This window comes from Panthera tigris, assembly GCF_018350195.1.
Source record: "Panthera tigris isolate Pti1 chromosome F3 unlocalized genomic scaffold, P.tigris_Pti1_mat1.1 chrF3_random_Un_scaffold_83, whole genome shotgun sequence".
Classification (NCBI taxonomy): Eukaryota; Metazoa; Chordata; class Mammalia; order Carnivora; family Felidae; genus Panthera; species Panthera tigris.
The window spans coordinates 19,839-42,335 of record NW_024962189.1 but is presented as its reverse complement, the minus strand read 5'-3'; the positions used below and the strand labels follow the sequence as shown (position 1 = coordinate 42,335).

The following is a 22,497-nucleotide window of genomic DNA, read 5'->3' as shown; positions in this document are numbered from 1 at the left end:
TAAACACTGAGAATAAACTAAGGGTTGATAGGAGGTGGGGGAGAGGGGAAAGTGGGTGATAGGCATTGAGAAGGGCACCTGTTGGGATGAGCACTGGGTGTTGTATGGAAACCAATTTGACAATAGATTATATTTAGTAAAAAAAAATTACAAAATCAGCATCAAGAGATCCGTTACATTTCTAAACAATAACAATGAAATAGCTGAAAAAGAAATATAAAGAAAAAATCCCCTTCCCCAAAGCATCAAAAAGAACAAAATACTTTGGAATAATTTTAATCAAGGATTTCTGAAAGATAGGTACAGTAAAAACTACAAGACATTGGTAAAAGAAATAGCAGGGACACAAACAAATGGGAAGATACCCCGTTGTTATGGATTCGAAAAATTAGTGTCATTAAATATCCACATTACCTGAAACCACCCACAGAGTTAATGCAATCCTTGTCAAAATTCCAATGACCTTTTTCACAGAAATAGGAAAAGCATTCCTCAAATGTGTAAGGAACAAGAAAGACCCCAAATAGCCAAAACAATCCTAAGAAAGAAGAACAAAGCTGGAAGCATCACACTTGCTGGTGTCAAACTATTACAAAGTTATGGTAATAAAAACCGTATGAAGTTGCACACACACACACAAAAAAAACACAAAGATGAATGAAACAGAATCAAGAACCCAGAAATAAACCCATGCATAAAGTCAACTAAAAACCCATGCATAAAGTCTCTTTGTTAAGAGACCCAAGAATACTCAAAAGAAAAAAGGTAATCTCTTCAATACATGATGGTGAGAAAACTGGATATTAACATGCAAAAGAATAAAACTGTGCCTCTACCTTACACCACTCACAAAAGTCAACCCAAACGCAAATAAAGACTTCTATATAAAATCTTAAATCATAAAACTCCTAGAAGAAAACAGAGGATAAAAGCTCCTTGACATAGATCTTACGAATGATTTAGGATAGGACATCCAAAGTACAAGCAATAAAAGCAAAAACAACCAATGCAATCAACAATGTTTCTGCACAGCAAAAGAAACAAGCAACATGACGGAAAGGCAACCTATGGAAAGGATGAAAACATTCGCAAGCTACAAATATGAAAAACGTCAATATCTAAAATGTGTGAGGAATTCATACAATTCAACAGCTAAAAACAAATATAATTAAAAACTGGGCAAGGCACCTTAAAAGACATCTCTCCTCAAAACATATTCAAATGGCCAAGGGTACACAAGAAGGTGCTCGATATCACTATTCATCAGGGAAATGCAAATCAAAACTGCAGTATATAGATATCACTTTGACCTATTAAAAAGGCTATTGTCAAAAAGACAAGAGATATCGTTGGCAAGGATGTACAGGAAAGGAATTCCTTGTACTCCTGTAGGACTGTAAATTGGGACAGCCACTATGTAAAACAGTATGGTGGCTCCTCAACAAACTAACAATAGAACCTCCATATGAGCCAATAATCCCATTTCTGGGTATATGTCTTAAAGACATGACATCCTTATCTTGGAGAGATATCTGCAGCCCTATCTTTATTGCAGCATTATTTACAATAGTCAAGAAACATAGGGCGCCTGGGTGGCTCAGTCGGTTAAGTGGCCAACTTCGGCCCAGGTCATTATCTCGCGGCCCATGAGTTCAAGCCCCACGTCGGGCTCTGTGCTGACAGCTCAGAGCCTGGAGCCTGTTTCAGATTCTGTGTCTCCCTCTCTCTGACCCTCCCCCGTTCATGCTTTGTCTCTCTCTGTCTCAAAAATAAATAAACGCTAAAAAAAAATTTTAAAAAAATAGTCAAGAAACAACCTAAGCATCCATCAGTGGATCCATGGATTAAAAAATATGGTATACAGTTACAATGGAATATTTTCAGCCACAAACAAGAAGGAAATCCTGCCATTTGTGACAACATGAGTGAAACTTGAGGGCTTTATGCTTAGTGAAAAGAAGTCAGACACAGGAAGACAAACACTGCATGATCTGACTTATATGTGGAATTAAAAAAAAATTGCACAAGAAACAGAACAGACTGGTGGTTGCCAGGGTTAGGAGGCTGTGAGAAATGGGTAGATATTGGTCAAAGGGTACAAACTACCTGTTACAAGATTAATAAATTCTGGGGATTTAATGTGCAGGATGGTGATTACAATGAACAATACTGTATCATATCATTTGAAAGTTGCTACAAGACTAGATCATCACAAACAAGAAATGATATTTATGTGAGATGATGGAAGTATTAACACTATTGTGGTAATCATTTGACAATATAAAAGTGTATCAAATTAATACAGGTACACCTTACAGTTAGTTACACAGATGTATGTTACTTATATCTCATAAATCTGGAAAAACTTAAAAAATTCAAAAGTACTCATATGTTATTATCTATCACTCAAAAATAACAATCATCTGATTAGTTATGCTTTTGTTTAAAAAAAAAATGGTTTGCAGCGCCTGGATGGCTCAGTACGTTAAGTGTATGACTTTGGCTCGGTTTGTGATCTAAGGGTTTGTGGCTTCGATCCCCACATCGGACTGTGTGCTGACAGCCCAGAGTCTGGATCCTGCTTTGGAATCTTTGTCTCCCCCTCTCTCTGCCCCTCCCCAACTCTCACTTTGTCTCTCTCCAAATGAAGAAACATTTTAAACAATTAAAATAAATGATTTGGTAAATTGTGTATACTTTTAGCCTAATATCTAATCCTGATAGAAAAAAATGGGGGATTCACCAAAAAGAAAATTATAATTCTGTTTTCATGGACTAAATGCATGCAACAGAATATTATTACCATACAGCTACGTACATTTCCAAAAATAATGAAATTTCCCACAGATTATTTAAGACTTAAACATGAGCCCCGAAGAGCACCAAAAACAAAAACAAAACTAACAATTTTTTTTCAAAAACTGTTATACGGATAACTTTCTTCGTGGAAATAACATCCAAGAAAAGAAGAATCTTTCTGAAAGCAATTATCAAACAATTCCTCTCGACTCAAATTTCAAAAATGAATCTGTAATTATAGAATTTGAAATAGCTTTCATTTTGAACCCAGTCAATAGAAGCAACTTTTAAGTAGAAAACATCTGGTGAAAGCCACCTCAAACTTAGAAAAAACAAAACAAAACAAAACAAAACAAAACAAAAAGAAACCCTAACACGTAGCCATGGTAACAAGAAGCCACCAGAATCAGTTTTAAATGTGTTAATCAATGCCCACCAGCCCTATTCACCAACCAATCCATTTCAGCTCCTTCCTTCTGAAAGACAGCAAATAAAGGACAAAAATGACTCCAATACACATGCTTCAGCGTGGCAACGAATCCACAACAGTATCACCCAAATAAGCATGGTGCTTCAGATGATGACAAACCATTTAATTTTCTGAAAGTCTCCCCATCCTTAAACTCCACTCTTCTCCAAACCCTGTATAAGAATAGCAGACTGCTCTGTCAGAAACGACTATACCTAACCAGCAAAGCTCGCTCTTATTTGTAAGTGATCAATTCCAACTTCATCTTTTTATTTCAGATATTGAGGGCTCATAACGTTTGGCAAGAATTTTTAAAGTCCTATAATAATTTGCCACCATATTTTAGTTTCCTTAATAAATATAAAGGAAGTTTGCTATTCCTTTGATACATTTCACCATAATTAAAACTAACATAAATACAACTAAAAGAATAAGTAGCAAGTAAACACAATATTGGGCCCCCTAAAATCCAAAAACTGTATATAACTGGCAGGTTTACTTGTCAGAATGAACCCACGCCAAACTTTGTCAAGGTGGGGACTAGTATTATGTCCCCACTACACTATACACACAAGTTAAACTCCGTTCACTCAATAAACATTATTGAATAAGTACTATATAGACTAGAACATTTTCTAGGCACTGAGGACATGGCAATGAACAGATAACAATCCTACTCATGAGTGAAGTAAACATACAATAACAATAAGCTACACAGGCAAAATATATAGTATTAGAGGAGAAAAACTAAAGCAGATAAATCACATTTTGATGTGTTATAGGGAAAAGCGTAGTTGAAGTACTAGTCAGGATGGCCAAGAAAGGCCTTGCTGAGAAAGTGACTTTTAAGCAAAAACCTGAAAGGAAAAACAAACAAAAAAGGAAAAAGCAAGCCATGAGGTATCTGAGGGAAAGCATTCCAGATAGAGTCAACAGCAAATACAGAAGTATGTCCGAAGTACTTAAAGAGTAGTGAGAAATCAGTATGGCTGGACAGAATGAAAGGGGTAGAAAAGAGTTCAAATCAGAGAGAGAGAAGGAGACACCTGATCATATACAGGCCTTGTCGGCATTAGGAAGAGTTTTGTCATGTACTCTGAGTGAAATGGGAGGCAATTAAGCTTTGAGCAGAGGAAGGACACAATCCGACTTACGTTTTACTAGATCCAATGTGTTTAGAATTAACGGAAACAGAGGAAAAACAAAAGAAGAAACAAACAAACAAGAAGACCATTTAGTTACCTATTACACCAATATAAACAACAGATGATAGTCTATTGGTCATGGAAGATGTGTTTGGATTCTCGATATATTCGAAGGAAGACATGACAAGATTTGCTGACAGATGAGATGTGATGTGTATGAAAAAGAAAACGAAAAGAGAAAGAAAAAGTGAAAGAAAAAGAAAAGAAAGACAGGAGTCAAAGATGACACCAAGTTTTTTAGCAGAGCAACTCATAGAACTGTTATTAACTCAATTAGGAAAGACATGAAAGGCAAATATTAAGAAAGAATATCAGGAGTTCAATTTGGGACATGTTAAGTTTGCAATAGCTATCCAGAAAGAGATATCAAGTAGGCAGTTTGATAGGCGGGCCTGGAATTATGGAGAGAGATCCGGGCTGGAGAAGTAAACTTGAGGATCATTAGAATATACAAGATAGTAAAAGTGAAGAGAAGGAAAATCAAAGGCAAATTCCTGGAAGACATCAATGGGTTAAAAGGTGGGGGACGAGAAGAAACAAGCAAATCAGGCTGAGGTGTACAGACTAGAAAGGCAGCGGGAAAATCAGGTGAGTGAATGACAGCCTACAAGCAACATGGAGACAGAATTTTGGAGGAGAGAGTTTTCCATTGGGTCAAATATCGCTGAAAGGTTAAGTAAAATGAGATGTATGAAATTGTTTAGATTTATTAAAGTGAAAATCGGTGGTAACCTTGAAAAAACAATTCTGGAGGAATGAGAGGGAAAATTGCTACAATGAATTCAAGAGTGGATGGGAGGAAGGGAAATCAGGATCAAAGAGTGAAGAAGGCTAAGTGGAATGGTCATGGTTGATTTAATTTTCTATTATTGCTGTAGTTTTCAATTGTTACATAATGATTAGGTAGTATTTTTGTAATATTTGGAAGTCTTAAAAATTGCATATATGTAACACTAGTTTTTTTTTTTTTTGCTTTTTTAAAATGCCAGACCAAGGTACAAAATAACTCACAAAATTATACACTGAGAAGACTCCTTAAATTTTTTCTAGATATATAATATTATATAAGCTGATTACCATTTTTCTCATGCTTAGAAAGACCACAGAAAAACTAAGTTTCAAGGGCAGTATTTCGTGCTTGATAAAAATTATTGAACTCTAAGGGCACCTGGGTGGCCCAGTCCACGAAGCATCCAACTCTTGATTTCGGCTCAGGACATGATCTCTAGGTTCTCTAGCATTGAGCTCTGCACTGACTGCATGGAGTCTCCTTGGGATTCTCTCTCTCCCTCTCTCTTTGCTCCTCCCCCACTCATGTGTGCATGCTCTCTCTCTCTCTCAAAATAAACAAACATTTTTAAAACGTCACCCAACTCTAGGATATTTTATACTATCCAAAGTAATGAGTCATATTAAAATTTTATACACAGAAGTAAAAGGGGTTGGGAATGCAGAAAATAGTCCTACTTTGTAAACTGAATTGTCACAAATTGTATAACATGAAGGCACTGTTGAAAAATTTGTTGTGGTTCATGTTGAATTATATTCTCTAAAAAGGCAGGATAATGGCATGCAAGCAAGGTACCTTTATAAAAACGATTCATTGCATTACCAGCATCTTGGCTTATAGCACAGGGGCCATGAAATGTTTATATAGAATATGAGACATGTTGCCACGTGAATCCTCTTGGCAATAATCAGATTAAGTTGAGGGTCCAACATTGGAGCACTCATGCACTGGGAAACAAAACCAAAAATCTAATAACTAGCAATTTTGTTGGTAGACTGCCAGTGTAGCAGGGGACTTCCGTTTGCAATTCAGTAGATATTAAAAGTATTCTAACAAAATGTGCATAAGACATGACGTCAAACCCAACCATATGCTTTAAATATACTTTGTTAAACCATCAGTACACATAGACCTAAATTCATTTTTTAAAATAGTCACATACTCCATTACTTTATAGAAGTGAAACTTTACTTCCTTATTAATGAATGGATATTTAGCCTATCTCTGGGGCCCATAGGTGGCTCAGTCTGGTGAGCATCTGACTGTTGATGTTGGCTCAGCTCATGATCTTGTGGTCGTGAGATCGAGCCCTGTGTTGGCCTCTGCACTGTTAACGTGGAGTCTGCTTGGGATTCTCTCTCTCTCCCTCTCTGTCTCTGCTCCCCCTCAATGCTTGGGCTCCAGAGTGTGCACATTCTCTGTCTGTCTCTCAAAATAAGTCAATAAACATTTAGACTATCTCCAAATGTTTGATATGGGAATGCTATAATAAATATCCTTCACATATACATGTAATATATTTATATAAGTAACCTTAATATATCTGTCCTATTTTGTATATGTAATAATATATAATAAATGCCCTTATAGTGTGTGTGTGTGTGTGTGTGTGTGTGTGTGTTTGCATGTGCAGGCACACGCGCTTGCTTATAGAAGTCACATATTTCAGAAGGACCCAGTCCTGGCAATGACACCATTGGAATAAAGAGATGACCTACCTGAAATATTTTTCTCACGTTATATTATTTATTTTTGACAGTGACAAAGACAGAGCACAAGCAGGGGAGGGGCAGAGAAAGAGGGAGACACAGAATCTGAAGCAGGCTCCAGGCTCTGAGCTGTTAGCACAGAGCCTGACACAAGGCTCAAGCTCGTGAAGTGCAAGATCATGACCTGAGCCAAAGTTGGATGCTTACCCAACTGTGCCACCCAGGTGCCCCGACATATTTGAAATTTTGAAATACACTGCTAAATCACCTTTCAGAAAGGAGTTACCAATTTCATCCAGCCACAGTGTCTAAGAATGTCATTTTCCTCACATTTCCTAACTTTGGTTATTTTTCTAAATAAAATATTTATCACTATGACTGCAAAAAATGGTATCTCATTGGTATTTACATTTTTCTCATTAGCACGTAGGATGAAATATCTCCACAAAAAATACGAAATTTGTTCATCATGAACATTAGCTCAAACTAGAAAAGATTGTTGCATAGGAAAATAACAATTATCTACTATTTAAATATTGCTATAGGCTTACATATCAGAATCTTTATTTTCTGTAATAGGCAATTGATGGTTATCAGTTTTTCCATTCTGTCTTTGTGGAATTAATCCAGCAGCCGCAACATCATGTATGTTTTCTGATACTTCCATGTCACTTCCTCTGTGCTTCTTTTTTTCTTCAACTTTTAATGGAACTTGATACTAAAGGTAATTGTTACTTTAGTCAATAAAAAAGTTTTTTTTCATTAACTTTATCAGTTGACACTTAGTTTGTCATAAATTCAATGGAGGAATATATTTTGTGTTTACTTTATCATTACAATAATTGTTATTTTTATAAACTCTGCTTCATTTCTGTTGAAAATAAAAAAAGGCAGAAGTTACCAAAATTTCTAAAAGGGCTTTCTTAATTTTGTACTCTTATTCATATCCACACTTTGCTACTGAGAATTCCCCACCCACCCCCACCCCATCTGACCAAGAGATACAAAGAAATAAAAAGACAAGAGACAAAATTTGTCCTTTTCTATCCTTACCACCTGGGTTTAACACAACATCCAGATTTAAAACATGTGACATGGAGGTGCTCCAGTAACAAAACCAGGAAGCTTTCCTCTTTCTGCACGAAGCTATTCTTTCCCTGACTGCCTTTTACAATTCTTTTTCTTTTGGATCCTAAGATTCTCAAAAAAAAGTGACAGTGTCCCCTAAAATTTATGAACCAAAGTTTGCCACAACACAAAAGGAACAAAGTGAAACAGATGTTAGGGTGGAATTCTGGGAAATTAGTAATGCTCTCCGAATCTCACATTCAATAACCATAAAACTTTATAGGGAGAGGGTATAAAAGTAATGATCACCTTTAATCCCATTTGCTACTGATAATGGGAGTAAAACTCAAAAAGGTTAAATGATTTGTCCCAAGTTCTTAAAGTGGCATTCCCTAGCATTTTATGGCACCAAAAGAGACGATACAATTCTTGAATGCTGAATCAGTGAAATGACCACAAATTCATTAAATTAGTCAGATGCATGAAAAGTGTGACTTTGGCACAGTAAATTAATACCTTGATAGGGGACGAGGAGATTAGCTACTTATTCTTTTAAAGGAGGGTATCTCTAGATTTTGTCTATTTCTAAAGTCCACACATCTCAAAACTCAGTTTTCTCCCTTGGAGTTAAATACTGAAGGTTTGCTGAAGGTTTATGCTACCTACATGGTAAAAATCATACAGGCCAAAAGGTATCATACTTTAGTGAAGGTTTGACTCAACAAAAACGTCTGAGAATGAGATTAAAAAAATGTGAAAAAAGGGGTGATAATACAAATAGCTGTTATTAAGCCTATCTCAAAGGGGTCATGTTGAAATTCTAAGTTCCAAGATTGTGAATAAAGCAGACAAGACTGCCTATTTTTGTGGGGAATAAGCTTAGGAATTCCCTGAGCCTGCACTGATGGGTTAACCAGGCATAGAAAATTACAAAGCCATAGGATGCTCACACCCAAGTTTGGGTAAACAATATTAGGTATCTAGGTATAGAGAGGGTGGGGCAAAGGCTCCAAGACCAAGGTGTGAGAGGTAAACAAGATTAGATATTCAGGAGGACACGCTCCCCAATTTAGTACTATGGCAGAAAGCTGCTTTCACAGGAAGGAAGGACCAAATTAAGTAAACAGGTAAATAGGGCTATAGGCTGTAGGCTGCAGGGTGAAGATGCCCAGAGGGGTGCTAATTAGCAAAAGAAAGGTGCCTTGTGGATCCTGGGGTAGCATCTGTCTTCTCCCCTAGACTAGCTAAGATAAACAGAGAAGCTGCCTCAGGTCAGCTGTTAACAACCATCTGCCAGGCGCCAGGATTTTGTTTTACATTGACCCTAACCCCTAACACCCTGTATCTTGAAACCCCCTTTCCCTCATGCCCATGAGGTCATGTTCACAGATTGTCTCTTTGTGCACGTCCATCACCATGTTTGGAAGCCTTCTGATCCTATTAAAAACAGAGCAAGGACACTGAATCCGGGCTCGTGTGTTCTCCGGGACATTAGCTGTCTCTCCCATTGTAACCCTGCATCCCACTGCTGTCTTGCTAGACAAGCAAGAACCCTAGACCCAGAGTCTACAGACACATACTGAAGCAATACATAGATTGCTTTAGCTGGAAACATGTGTTTATATTCCTTCTCTTAGTTATTGCTTCTTTCTCATTTTATTGTTCATGGAAATGCAATTTATATTTAAGCCAATATATTTTAAAAAAACAACCTGGAGATTATTATGTTTTTTAAGCAGTTTCTTTATGGTTATTCTGGTTCATGAGGTCACATGGTACTTATATAGTTAAGTTAATTTCCCAGTTCATATACTACTTGGAAGACTGACACAGAAACTTTAAGGAAAACAAATCACAAGAATATTTCCCTGAACTCCTATTTGTTAGATAGCAGAAATAATCTATTTCCAGACACAATTACTTATTTAGACAATTCCATTGTATGCACACTCTTGTTCTCTTGAGTGGAAAATCAGAATGGATCAGATAATTGCTAAAGAGAAAAAACAAGAGTAATATCAAGGCGGACCTCCTTCTCTTTTGGAGGTTGAACTTTCTCTCTTTCCAAAGACAGGAACTCTACTTGTGACATGCCTATCTCATTCTTAAACCTTTGCATATCTTGATGTAATTCTTCACTTAGATGTACTTCAGATGCTGGAAAACTAGATGCTGAAGAAGAACTCACAATTTCTAATTCAGAATCAATACTTTTATAGTTATGAGTACTGTCATTATCTGCATATAATGGCTTCTGGAAAAAAGTCTTGTACTGGTTTTGTTTTCTCGTAAGTGTTTGTGACAGCAGAAATATCATGCTTTTTTGTTTGAACCATGTGTTTCATCACATCGCAGCAGGCAAGCCACAAATCAAAAAGGCTCTATGAATCACTAGACTGAGGTCTAATTTATAATCGGTGGTCGTGCTCGTTTCGGCAGCACATATACAATCGGTGGTATTTTGGTCCATATTTTTTGCCATTTGCATGTCAAACTCTCTTGGCCTTCTTTCACTTTAAATGTAACTAGTGGGTTCTTTACTTTTTTATTTTCTATATCATTTAAAAAATCCTCATTGTTGTTAAAAAGATGCTCAATATCTGGTTTGTTCTCATTTTCATAGTCCGATTTACTTTCTTTCTTTAATTTGAAATTTATTGTCAAATTGGTTTCCATACAACACCCAGTGTTCATCCCAACAGGTGCCCTCCTCAATGCCCATCACCCAGCCTCCCCTCCCTCCCATCCCCCATCAATCCTCAATTTATTCTCAGTTTGTAAGAGTCTCTTATGGTTTGCCTCTCTCCCTCTCGAAGGTTTTTTGTTTTTTTGTTTTTTTTTTTCATTTCGCCTCCCCCATGGTCTTCTGCTAAGTTTCTCAGGATCCACAAAAGAGTGAAAACATATGGTATCTGTCTTTCTCTGTATGACTTATTTCACTTAGCATCACACTCTCCTGTTCCATCCACATTGCTACAAAAGGCCATATTTCATTCTTTCTCATGGCCAAGTAGCATTCCATTGTGTAAAGCACAATTTCTTTATCCATTCGTCGGGTGATGGACATTTAGACTCTTTCCATAAATTTGGCGATTGTTGAAAGTGCTGCTATAAACATTGGGGTACAAGTGCCCCTACGCATCAGCACTCCTGTATCCCTTGGGTAAATTCCTAGCAGTGCTACTGCTGGGTCATAGGGTAGATCTATTTTTCATTTTTGAGGAACCTCCACACTGTTTTCCAGAGTGGCTGCACCAGTTTGCATTCCCACCAAGAGTGCAAGAGGGTTCTTGTTTCTCCACATCCTCCCCAGCATCCAGAGTCTCCTGGTTTGGTCATTTAGCCACTCTTGACTGGTGTGAGGTGGTATCTCAGTGTGGTTTTGATTTATATGTCCCGGATGATTTGCTTTCATTTAAAGAAAGCTTAGAAGATCACTGGCAAGCATATTCTGGGGACCCAGAGTATGAATGAGAGAGAATGACATTTTCAAGACTAGGCTCTTTTTAGCCTAAATGTCCATCAACTGATGAATGGATAAAGAAATTGTGGTTTATATACACAATGGAATACTACATGGCAATGAGAAAGAATGAAATATGGCCATTTGTAGCAACGTGGATGGAACTGGAGAGTGTGATGCTAAGTGAAATAAGCCATACAGAGAAAGACAGATACCATATGGTTTCACTCTTATGTGGATCCTGAGAAACTTAACAGAAACCCATGGGGGAGGGGAAGGAAAAAAAAAAAAGAGGTTAGAGTGGGAGAGAGCCAAAGCATAAGAGACTGTTAAGAAGTGAGAACAAACTGAGGGTTGATGGGGGGTGGGAGGGGGAGGAGGGTGGGTGATGGGCATTGAGGAGGGCACCTTTTCGGATGATCACTGGGTGTTGTATGGAAACCAGTTTGACAATAAATTTCATATATTGGAAAAAAAAAAGAAAGAAATGTGTGTGTGTGTGTGTGTGTGTGTGTGTGTGTGTGTGTCTGTGCATCTTAAAGATGTTTAGGTCAAAATTTCATTTCTAGCTCCTAAACTTATTACAACATTCTTCTTTAAGAAGAGAATTTTTTTCATCTGCCCTTTTCCCCACGACCTGCTTAGATTCTGCGGTTCATAATTTCAATAAATATCCTACCAATATTCTAAAAAAAAAAAAAAAAAAAAAAAAAAAAAAGACTAGGCTCTTTTTGTTCAGGAAATGCCTGAAATACTACCAAGACAGACACTCCAAATGCATCTTCTTCCTCACAGTCAAGTACAGTATTTGTCCAATTCAAAGGTATTTCCTTTCAGTTGGTTCCTCCTTAGAGTGACCCCGTGGTGGTTCTTCTTCAAGATGAGTAGGAATGCTGTATTGTTAACAAATTTCACCAAACTTCAGCTTTCACTCACTGGTGATGAGTTTAAGCTATTTTTCCAGTCTAATTTGCCTTATTTGATCCACATTTCCTCAAAGTTTTGCAAAGAAGCATGTCTTAAATATAGAGATATATCATGCTCCCTATCACATTCCTTATTCATTGCTGGTCCTTGAGTAATTTTTTGCAGTTGCAAAAATGGATGGTTAATTTCCTTGTTTTGATTTTCACATGTCTTTTCTGCCAGGATACATGTTTGTAAAAACACCTTGTCCTTAAGTAATCAAGTACGGACAAAGAAAAATGAGAAAATAATTACAATTGTACTGTTAACTTTCTTCATCTATGTTTAGCTGTTCCCAAGTCACTGGATTGTAACTTCCTGTAAGAAGTGAAAACTAACTTGCCGTAGCCAAAGACAGAAGAAAAATATGAACTCATAAACTTAAGCTTGTCAGTTTTTGGAACTAAACAATTCATTACATGTTAAATCGACCAAAAAATAAGTTAGATGATTTTTAATGTTACAAACCTTAAAAACTATTTAGCTTACCATCCCTTATAATGAGCACTAAAGTGCATTTGAGTACTTTTTAAGGATTAATAACTAGAGAATTAGAAATCTTTAAATTATTAGCAGCCAAATCAATTAATATCAAAGAGAAAGAAATATGCTGGCAGTGTGAATCGGCTTAAGATTCTCTCTCTCACCCTGCCCTCACCTACCCACGTACTCTGTACTCACTCTCTCTCTCAAAAGAAAGAATTAATAGAAAAAGAAACCATAAGGAACAGAAAATACATTTACACTATGGTACTCTATTTATTGAAAAATATCTGTGTGTAAGTGGACTCCCACAGTACAAACCCACCTGGTTCAAGGGTCAACTGTATACCTATATGATATCTCCCCTAAGAGATTACCGGAACTTAACATAGTGCCAAATTAGAAAATCAAAAACCCATTCCTAATTTCCCATTCTTTTCTGGACCCTACGACCATTTTATTGGCCTTCAGACATCTTCACATTTAAAACAAATATTCTTTGGGGGCCTGGGTGACTTAGTTGATTAAGCGCCCAACTTTGGCTCAGCTCATGTTCTCACAGTTCATGAGTTCAAATCCTGCATTGGGCTCCTTGCTCTCAGTGCAGAGCCTGCTTCGGATCTTCTCTCCCCCACCCCACTCTCAACAATAAACAAACATTCACCAAACAAAGTATCCTCAATATTTAGTAAGTCACTAAAAGCCACTGTGATCATTTTGTCTTCTGTTTCTATAGCACCCTTTACAGGTTACAAAACATTGCCACATTTGTTCATTATGCATAACCAAGAGGTGGGTATTGGTGCCATTTTTAGGAACGAGGTCATTGACCTTGAGGCAAGTTTTTCCAAGATCCCACAGCTAGGAAGTGACGGAACCAAGATGCTAGCATGTCTTTGATTTCAAATACAGCACTTGTAGCATTATGCAGCAGCTGCCTGGGCCTAAGAGATCAGGACTTTTTTACCTCCTTCCCTAGTTGTCACCTTAGAATACGTCATCATTACTTTACTTATATTACTACAAATATGACTGCGATGTTATTTTAGTCATTCAAAAGTCAAAGTCAACGCATCTCTTGGATGTTTTAACATCACTCCATGCCTATACTCAAAAATAAGAAGAAGAAAGTACCTCAGGAAGAGAAGGTGATTCTACATCTTCCTCTTCTCCTAATTTTATTGCTGACATGATATCTACAGAATAGGGTCACAGATAAATTAATGAAAATATGTGTTACTATGAATTTTAAACACATACCCAAGTCTATCTCCATTCATGAATATTTCAATAAAATAAAAGCAATAGCAGAAAAATGTTCAGGGGGTTCACGATTTTCCGCAAGTAAAAGGGGGTAGTACTTGGGATACTTCTAAAGAAAGATAGCAACAGAAAAATACCTTCACGAAAAAAGGATAATATATTTGGATCTACATACTTCCAGATTTTTTTCATACTAGCATTTAATCATAGGAAAACAACTCACAGAGATTCACTAGCTTACCGCTTCTGTAATTTTTATGCACTCCACCAGCAGAAGTCAAACTGTCATTAACTGCTTGCTCTGGTGGCACATTTTCAATAATACCAACACCATCTTCTTTTGCTTCCATTGCTGACTTTGATGTTCCTTCCTAGAAAAACAGCACAAAACAAAAACCCAACTTCAGAAAAATATCACATTGATTCATTTGGTCATTCACTCACCCACTCAAAAAGACAAGCACATACTGTATCTGTCAAGTCATAGCCACGATCTGGGGAAGACCTGGAAATATAAATAAAAGACAGAGTCTGTTCTATATGCTAGTAGCAGTAGAGATTCATGAAAACAGGTAAGGACAGAAAAATAACATCCACTAGTTCTGCAAGGGAAGTGAATAACATACAGTGAACGCACAAAGGAGAAAAGACTTACATTTGGGAAGCTCAGGAAATGCTGGGAAGATAGGGCTGTATCTTAAAAGATAGACAAAGTGCACAGGGAGGGTGTGAAGGGCATTCTATAATGGCAAAAGAATCAAGTATGAAATAATATAGTAAGTGACAACACCTATGCAATATGGCAAAACTGGAACAGAGTTATTGGGAATGGGATAGATAGAGAGATATTACTAGAACATCAGGACTAAACCAAAAAAAAAAAAAAAAGAGCAGTGTTATGCTAGAACATGAATTTTCACCTTCAGGTAATGGGGATCCATTGAATAAGCAGAGGAGTGACATTGTCACAAGTATATTTTAGAAAGGTCACTCTGGCAGCCATGTAGGACAAACGTAAAGGAAGCAAAACCAGAAGAGTACTGCAAAATTATAGGTGAGTGAGTGAATTACAGGAATAACATATGAAAAATGGTAAGCAGGTACAAAATATCGAATGTGGTGACTGACTGGATACGGTGATTTCAGGGAAGTTCGGAGTCCAGGACATTTCCTGTTCCAGGGCTGCTATTTATTAGGTTAGGGAACACAAATGACAGAGCAGATTACAAAGAGTCAGGGAAGAGGAAAGGGAATGGGTCAGAAACAATGTCTTTAAACTAAGGCATATTAAATTAAAAGTACCCGGGGACTTCCAAAGAAAATGTTAGGGCCGCCTGAATGCCTCATTCAGATAGCACCTGACTCTTGATTTTGGCTCAGGTCATGATCTTGCAGTTCATGGGTTCAAGCCCCCCATCTGGTTTTGCGCTTACAGTGCAGGGTCTACTTGGGATTTTCTCTCTCTCCCTCTGTCCCTTTTCGCCTCCCCACTTATGCTCTCTCTGTCTCTCTCTACAATTAATAAATGAATAAACTTTAAAAAAAGGAAAAGAGAGAAAATTCAGATCAATACACTTCCTGTAAGAAAAGCCCATCGTAAATATCTATAAAACATATTAAACTGATATAATAATGCAAACCTACACAGAAGTGTGAAATTGTGAAAAGGAAAATAAAAGGAGGCAGGAGGAGGAAAGATGGCAGAGGAGAGTGATCAGAATTTCCCTTGACCCTCAAACACAGCAGTATTGAGGTCACAACACTTGGAATACCAGGAATACAGGCTGCAGAGGGACAGAAAAATCTCCACAGGTGCAAAGACACAGCTTGGTGGGACAGAAGGGTGTGTATGCGGATTGGGAGAAATAAAATGGTACGCATAGGCATGGAGTGGGGGAAACCCTTTGGTGGAGAAACGAAAGGAAGGTAGAGAGAGAGGCTGTGGGAAGTGTATTTGGATATGATAAAACCTGTCCGGACCACAGACCAAGGAGAGGTCCAGAGAGCCAGTTTCTACTTTGCAAAACAGCCTTAGAGGCTAAAAAACAGAATTTTCAAGGTTGCCAGACTTTCTCTAGAAAAGAGCTGCAACCTCCCATGCCTGGTGGGGAGGGAGCCGCCCCTAGGCTCTCAGTGAAACACTGGGAGAGAACACCTTGAGTATGGTGTAAAGGGGAGGTATTGCCCTGCCCAAGGGAAAAAGACTCTGCAGGCATGAGCCAGAGACCCTTTGTCAACTGGGCAGAGTGGTCCTACTCCAAAACCAGGTCTGAGTAAAGCGGGATCCTATAGGGTTTTGAATCCCAGCTCAGTGCTCAGGGAGCACAGGAGAATTTGTAGCAAGAGGAGCCAGGCCCCCAGGATATTCTGTGAGGATGGCCTAAACAGTGAGCTTTGAGACACCTCGTGTGGTCAGGAGAGATTGGGGTGTCGCCATTTCTCTCTCCATGACCAACATCGTGGGGCTTCAGGAAACGGACAGTGAGGTTCACTGGAGGCAGGCCAATTACACAAAACCCTGCCTCTTTGTGCCTCATAACTGCTCTCTGTGGGAGTTAGACTGACACTGATGGGACCAGACAGCCCCTCCTCTAGACCAGCACAGCCACCAGTACCAGGTACCAATGGACAATTCTCCTCTGGTTTTCTACCTTTGTTTGTCTGTTCTCATTTGAATTATTATTCTTTTTATCTTTTTATTCTCTGTCTTAATGTTTATTTCTTTATTTTGAGAGAGAAAGTGAGTGATCAAGCAGGAGGGGTACAGAGAAAGGGAGAGAGAAAGAATCCGATCAAGATCCATGCTCTCACTGCAGAGCCTGATGGGGGTTAAGAACCTACGTACAGCGAAACATGACGTGAGCCAAATTCAAGAGTCGGACGCTTCACCAACTGAGCCACCCAGGCGCCCATCATTTCTTTAGTTTGCTTTCCCTTTCTTCTCTTTCCCCTTTTTTCTCTTTCTACTCTCCTCTTTCCTATTCTCCCTTCGGAAACAGCCTAGTAGTCTCGAGTTGACGTGGGGCAAAGCTAATTGTATATATATATATATATATATATATATATATATATATATATACCTATATATCTATATATAGGTATATATAGATAGATCTATATATATTATTTCCTTTCTTGCTGTGTTCTGGTTTTTGGTTTGTTTGTGCAATTTCTCTATACTTTTCTAGATCTCCTTCTTAATTTTCCTCCCTCTCTTCCTGGATGAACTCTAGCTCCTTTGAGGCACTTCCTGGTCTTTTTTTCAACTCCAGTCATTTCTCTTTTTGTTTGGGCTAAGGATTCTTCACCACATTCTTCTCCTTTTTTCCAGGATTACTTCAACAAACAAATCAAAGCACACCTGGTGGAAGGCCCAAACCACCATTCCAAGTAGCGAGAACAGCAGCCAAAGACCCACCGAAAGAGTACACACAACATACTCCAAAAATATTTGTTCAACTGCCAGGCCCTGGACACAGTAGGAGCTCTTTTTAATATAGTAGTACTCGCAGGTATGGGACACAGAACAAGCTATTAAAACACATAAAGGGCAGGAATCTAGCCAGAACAACGAAATCGAAGACTTCTCCTCAAAAAAAATTCCGGAAAGAAAGGACTTCCAGAGAAAGGCTCAAAAGAGACAGAAACAATATATGTGAGCACATTTTTGGAATGACACTCATAAGATGCATAGTTACGCTTGAAACCACGCATAGAAGACAGCAGACAATCTACTGCTTCAGAGATCAAGGACCTAAAGAATCATCACGATGAATGCTGAAAATGGTGTAAAGGAGATACAAAGTAACCTAGATGCAGTGACAGCAAGGATGGGAGAAGCAGCAGACAGCATCGGTGAAACAGAAGATACAATTGTGGACAAAGATGAAGCAGAGAAAGGAAAGAAAGGAAATTATGGACCACGAGTCAGGTACTAGAGACCTATGTGATTCGGTGAGATGAAATATTAGCCAGGTCCTAGGAGTCCCAGAAGAAGAAGAGTGAGAGAAAGGGGCAGAAGGTTTTTTTTGAACAACTTATAGCTGAGAGCTTCCCTCATCAGGGGAAGGAAACGGGCATCCGAGTCCTGGTGGCACAGAGAATTCCCTTCCAAGTCAACAAAACCAGGCCAACACCACGACATGTCATAACGAAACCGGAAGAATACAAAGATAAGGAGAGAATTTTGAAAGCAGCTAGGGACAAACAGGTCTTAATCGACACGGGAAGACACATAAGGGTAGCAGCAGACCTATCCAAAGAAACTTGGCAGGGCAGAAGGGAGGGGTAGGAAACGGTCAATGTGCTGAATGGGAACATCTGCGGCGAAGAATCCCTTCCCCAGCAAGGCCGTCATTTAGAATAGAAAGAGAGAGAAAGGCTTTCCCAGACAAACAAACCCTAATGGAGTTCATGACCACTAAACCAGCCCTGCAGGAGATCCTAACAGGCGACTCTGTGAGTGGAAAGCAGCAGAGACTACAAAGGACCAGAGGCCTCACCAAAAGCATGAAACCTTCAGATAACACAATGACACTAAATCCATATCTTTAACTAATCACTCTGAATGGGAATGGACTCAATGCCGCAATCAAAAGACACAGGGAATCAGAATGGGTAAAACACAAAACAAAACCAAACAACAAGATCCATCCATATGTTGTCAACAAGACACTGATTTTAGACCCCAGGACACCTCCAGATTCAAAGTAAAGGTATGGGGAACCACCTATCATGCTACTAGAAGTCAAAAGAAAGCTGGAGTCGCCACACTTCCTCCAGAAAGACTAGAATTTAAATCAGAGACTGTAGTAACAGATTCTGAAGGGCATTGGATCATAATTAAGGGGTCTATCCATCAAGAGGAGCTAACAATTGCAAATGTTTATGGCCCCAAAGTGAAACGCCCACACATATGAATCGATTACTCACAAACATGATTAAATGTATACATACAAACACAATGATTGAAGACGACTTTAAGACTCCACTCATGGCAATAGGCGGATCGTCAAGGCAGAAAATCAGTAAGGAAACACAGATCCAATGTGTCATTGGACCAGATGTATTCAGATATACATAGATATATATTGGCCTCATATATATACATTTATATACATGGATATCAACACCGATATATTAAGATCTTTTCATCCAACAGCAGTAGAACGCACATTCTTCTTAAGTGCACATAGAACATTCTCCAATGTCTCCAAGTGACATCCTGGGTCACAAAACAGCCCTCCACAAATATAAAAGGACTGAGATCATACCATGCATATTGTCAGATCACAACAACGAGCACTTGCTCATTCTTTCTCTCTCTCCCTCCCTTTACAAGAGAAATGCAAACATTTCAAAAACATTTAGCTCAGCCCCTTCCAAGAAAGAGAAAAACAAGAATAATAAACCCTGTGAGGCAATGAGTCATGGATGGAATCTACACACAGACAGTAGAATTCCATAACCAATATGTTGACAATGGAGTTGACAGAAAGTGATGTACTAAAAGAACACACACTAAAGAAATAGTTTCTGCAAGTACAAATTAGGGTAGGGGTAAACCATTAAAAACGAGCCCGGTGCAGGGAACACATATGTGGCACAGTCAGTTCAGCATCCACCTCCAGCTCATGAGTCATGATCTCACGGTTTGTGGGTTTCAGCCCCACGTTGAGCTCTGTGTTGACAGCTCGGAGCCTGCATCCTGTTTTGGATTCTGTGTCTCCCTCTGTCTCTGCCCAACCCCGCTTGCACTCTGTGTCTCTCTCTGTCTCAAAAATAAATAAACTTAAAAAAAATTTTAAAATATCGTAAAAAGCATGGGGAGGGGAGGAGGGGAAAAGGAAAAAACAACAACAACAACACATAACCAATCAATCAAGCATGAGCTTAAGAGAAAAAAGAAAAGGAAAAATGAGAACCAAAGAAGGTAAGTGGAAACAACATATATTTTCCAACAGGTACATAAGTAGGATTGGGAATATACTATGAACAATAGTCACTTTTAAACCTTTTAAAGATAAATGTCTCTATATATGTGTATATATATACACATATATATATGTATATATATACACATATATGTGTGTGTGTGTGTGTGTATGTATAGGTGTACATAAATATGTACACATATAAGTGTGTTTATACATAAGTGTAACAATATATGTGTATATATGTGTATCTTATATAAATCTGTATCTATATCTATCTATATATATCTATCTACCTATCTATATCCATATCTATCTATCTATCTATCTATATAATATTTAGGTAAAAGAGAGGCTTTGATTCACAGTATATCCCTAATAATACTGACTCTTATCACTCTACAGTTATCTGGTTATAAATACTGTAATAAAGAATTTAATTTTTTTCACTATAAATAAATTGTTCAATTCCTGGCATCTATCGCTTCCGAAAAGCTAGAAATTATTACTAGACTAACAAAAGAACAGAAAAAGAGAGGTTCCTAACACGTCAACATTCACTATGGAGAAAGAATTGGGAATGAGAATTCTAGGAAGAAATGGGAACCTTTAAAGGATGTAGGTAATGGGACACAGATGGGGTTAAACAAACAAAGGCTGAGGACTTTTTCTCTGCACTTCTAAGCTCACAATGGGAGGATACTAAAAATATACTGTAACCTTCTTTCTTATGTAACTCCTGATTGCCTCAATAGAATTCATTTGCGTGTATACATGTTAAACACTAAAACGGAATATAAACTGAAGCCTGACTTTTTAAATTCACATATTTAATTGTGATATATCATGCGTATTTTGTTACTTTTCAAACTCCATTCTACGGAATTCCATTTCCCTACTCATTTGTTCACATTCAAAAACCATGACATTGCTTCTTCCAAGCAAGACTTTATTTTAGGAGCTCCAGGAGTCAAACCAGTGCGTTTCCTAACCTCCAGGAGCTTATCATGATTTAGGGGCTTTGAAATGAATACTGAAATAAATATCAGATGTCTGAAACTTTAAATTTTAGAATCTGACACAAGGACTAGGAGGAGATAGTGTTCAAAGCTAGAATGGGCAAGATTTCTGAAATTAGAAATTTGACACCTTGGCTATGAAGAGCCTCTGCCCATAGAGCTACTCTTTTCAGCAAAATACGTATTCTCCGGGGAGATGCACAATTTTAACTTACTCTTCATGGAGTTATTTCAAAACTACAGGGGAACACCTTTGTAAGGTAAATGTTGAGAAATAATGTAAACATCTAGATTTCTACATTTTCTAATATGGTTTTATTCTAAATGTAGAACAAAGGATAGAGCCAAAGGAAAATCCTGTATCTCACCAAAATAAAACTTGCCCGGGGCGGGGGGCAACCTACAATAGATACTTGGACCCAATCACGTTTCATTTAGGCGTGAGTATTATCAGTCATGTTACGATCACAGTAAGAATCCTTATCCTTAAGCAAACGTCATATTGCCTCCATTGTGGGAAAGCTTTTCCCAATATAATTTGACGGTCATTATATATTTTCCAGCCCATTCTTTTATCAGCCTCCACCTGTAGGATTTACCAAAGTACAACAAAACAAAACAAAACATTCAACGCGTCATGTATCTGTAAAGTGGTTTGTTCTTGCCAACTTCCCATGACACACATAAAATGATGATACACAGGCTCCTCTTAAATTTTCAGAGTGAATAAGGGAGAAAACTCAATTCAGAGCAGGAAAGTGAGTTTCACAGGAGGGTACTTTACCTTGGTACCAAAATCTAAGTCTTGGCTAGATGAGGTAGACCATGAATCGTCAGGACCAGGTTTGTCGGAAAGCCTTTAGAGCAAAAAAATACAACAAACACATGTTCATTCATTTAAAAACAAAATTTAAAAAAGTTAAGGGAAAGGGCACCTATCTGTTTATTCCACGAAGTTTCTTGGTATAATGAAAAGTTGGCCTCTGGTTTTGTCATTAAGTTTTATTTTAATTCCAGTAATAGGAACATCCAGAGTTATAGTAGTTTAAGTTGTACAAAATAGTGATTCACCAACTCCATACTCACCCCGTGCTCATCATGACAAGGGCACTCCTTCATCCCCATCATCTCTTTCACCCCTCCCACCACTCACCTCCTCTCCACAACCATCCGTTTCTTCTCTGCAGGTAAGAGCCTATTTCTTGGTTTGTCTCCCCTTTTGTTTCCTCCCTTTGCTCGTTTGTTGCTTCTTAAGGGCTACATGAGTAAAATCATATGGTATTTGTCTTTCCCTGACTTTGCTTACCATACTGCCCTCAGGCTCCATCCA

The 22,497-nt window shown here is 38.1% G+C and overlaps 1 protein-coding gene across 1 annotated transcript in view; it reads right to left on the bottom strand.

Moving 5' to 3' along the window:
- LOC102955594 (ankyrin repeat domain-containing protein 26-like) overlaps positions 1-22,497 on the bottom strand; it is a 103,046-nt gene that overhangs the window by 63,360 nt on the left and 17,189 nt on the right. Inside the window, exons 4-7 of the mRNA XM_042977189.1 lie at positions 21,952-22,024; positions 14,457-14,586; positions 14,087-14,148; positions 7,524-7,690 (exon numbers count right to left, since the gene is read on the bottom strand). Coding sequence (XP_042833123.1) covers positions 7,524-7,690; positions 14,087-14,148; positions 14,457-14,565 — 338 coding nt within the window. The 5' untranslated portion in view covers positions 14,566-14,586; positions 21,952-22,024. The remainder of the gene's footprint in view (positions 1-7,523; positions 7,691-14,086; positions 14,149-14,456; positions 14,587-21,951; positions 22,025-22,497) is intronic.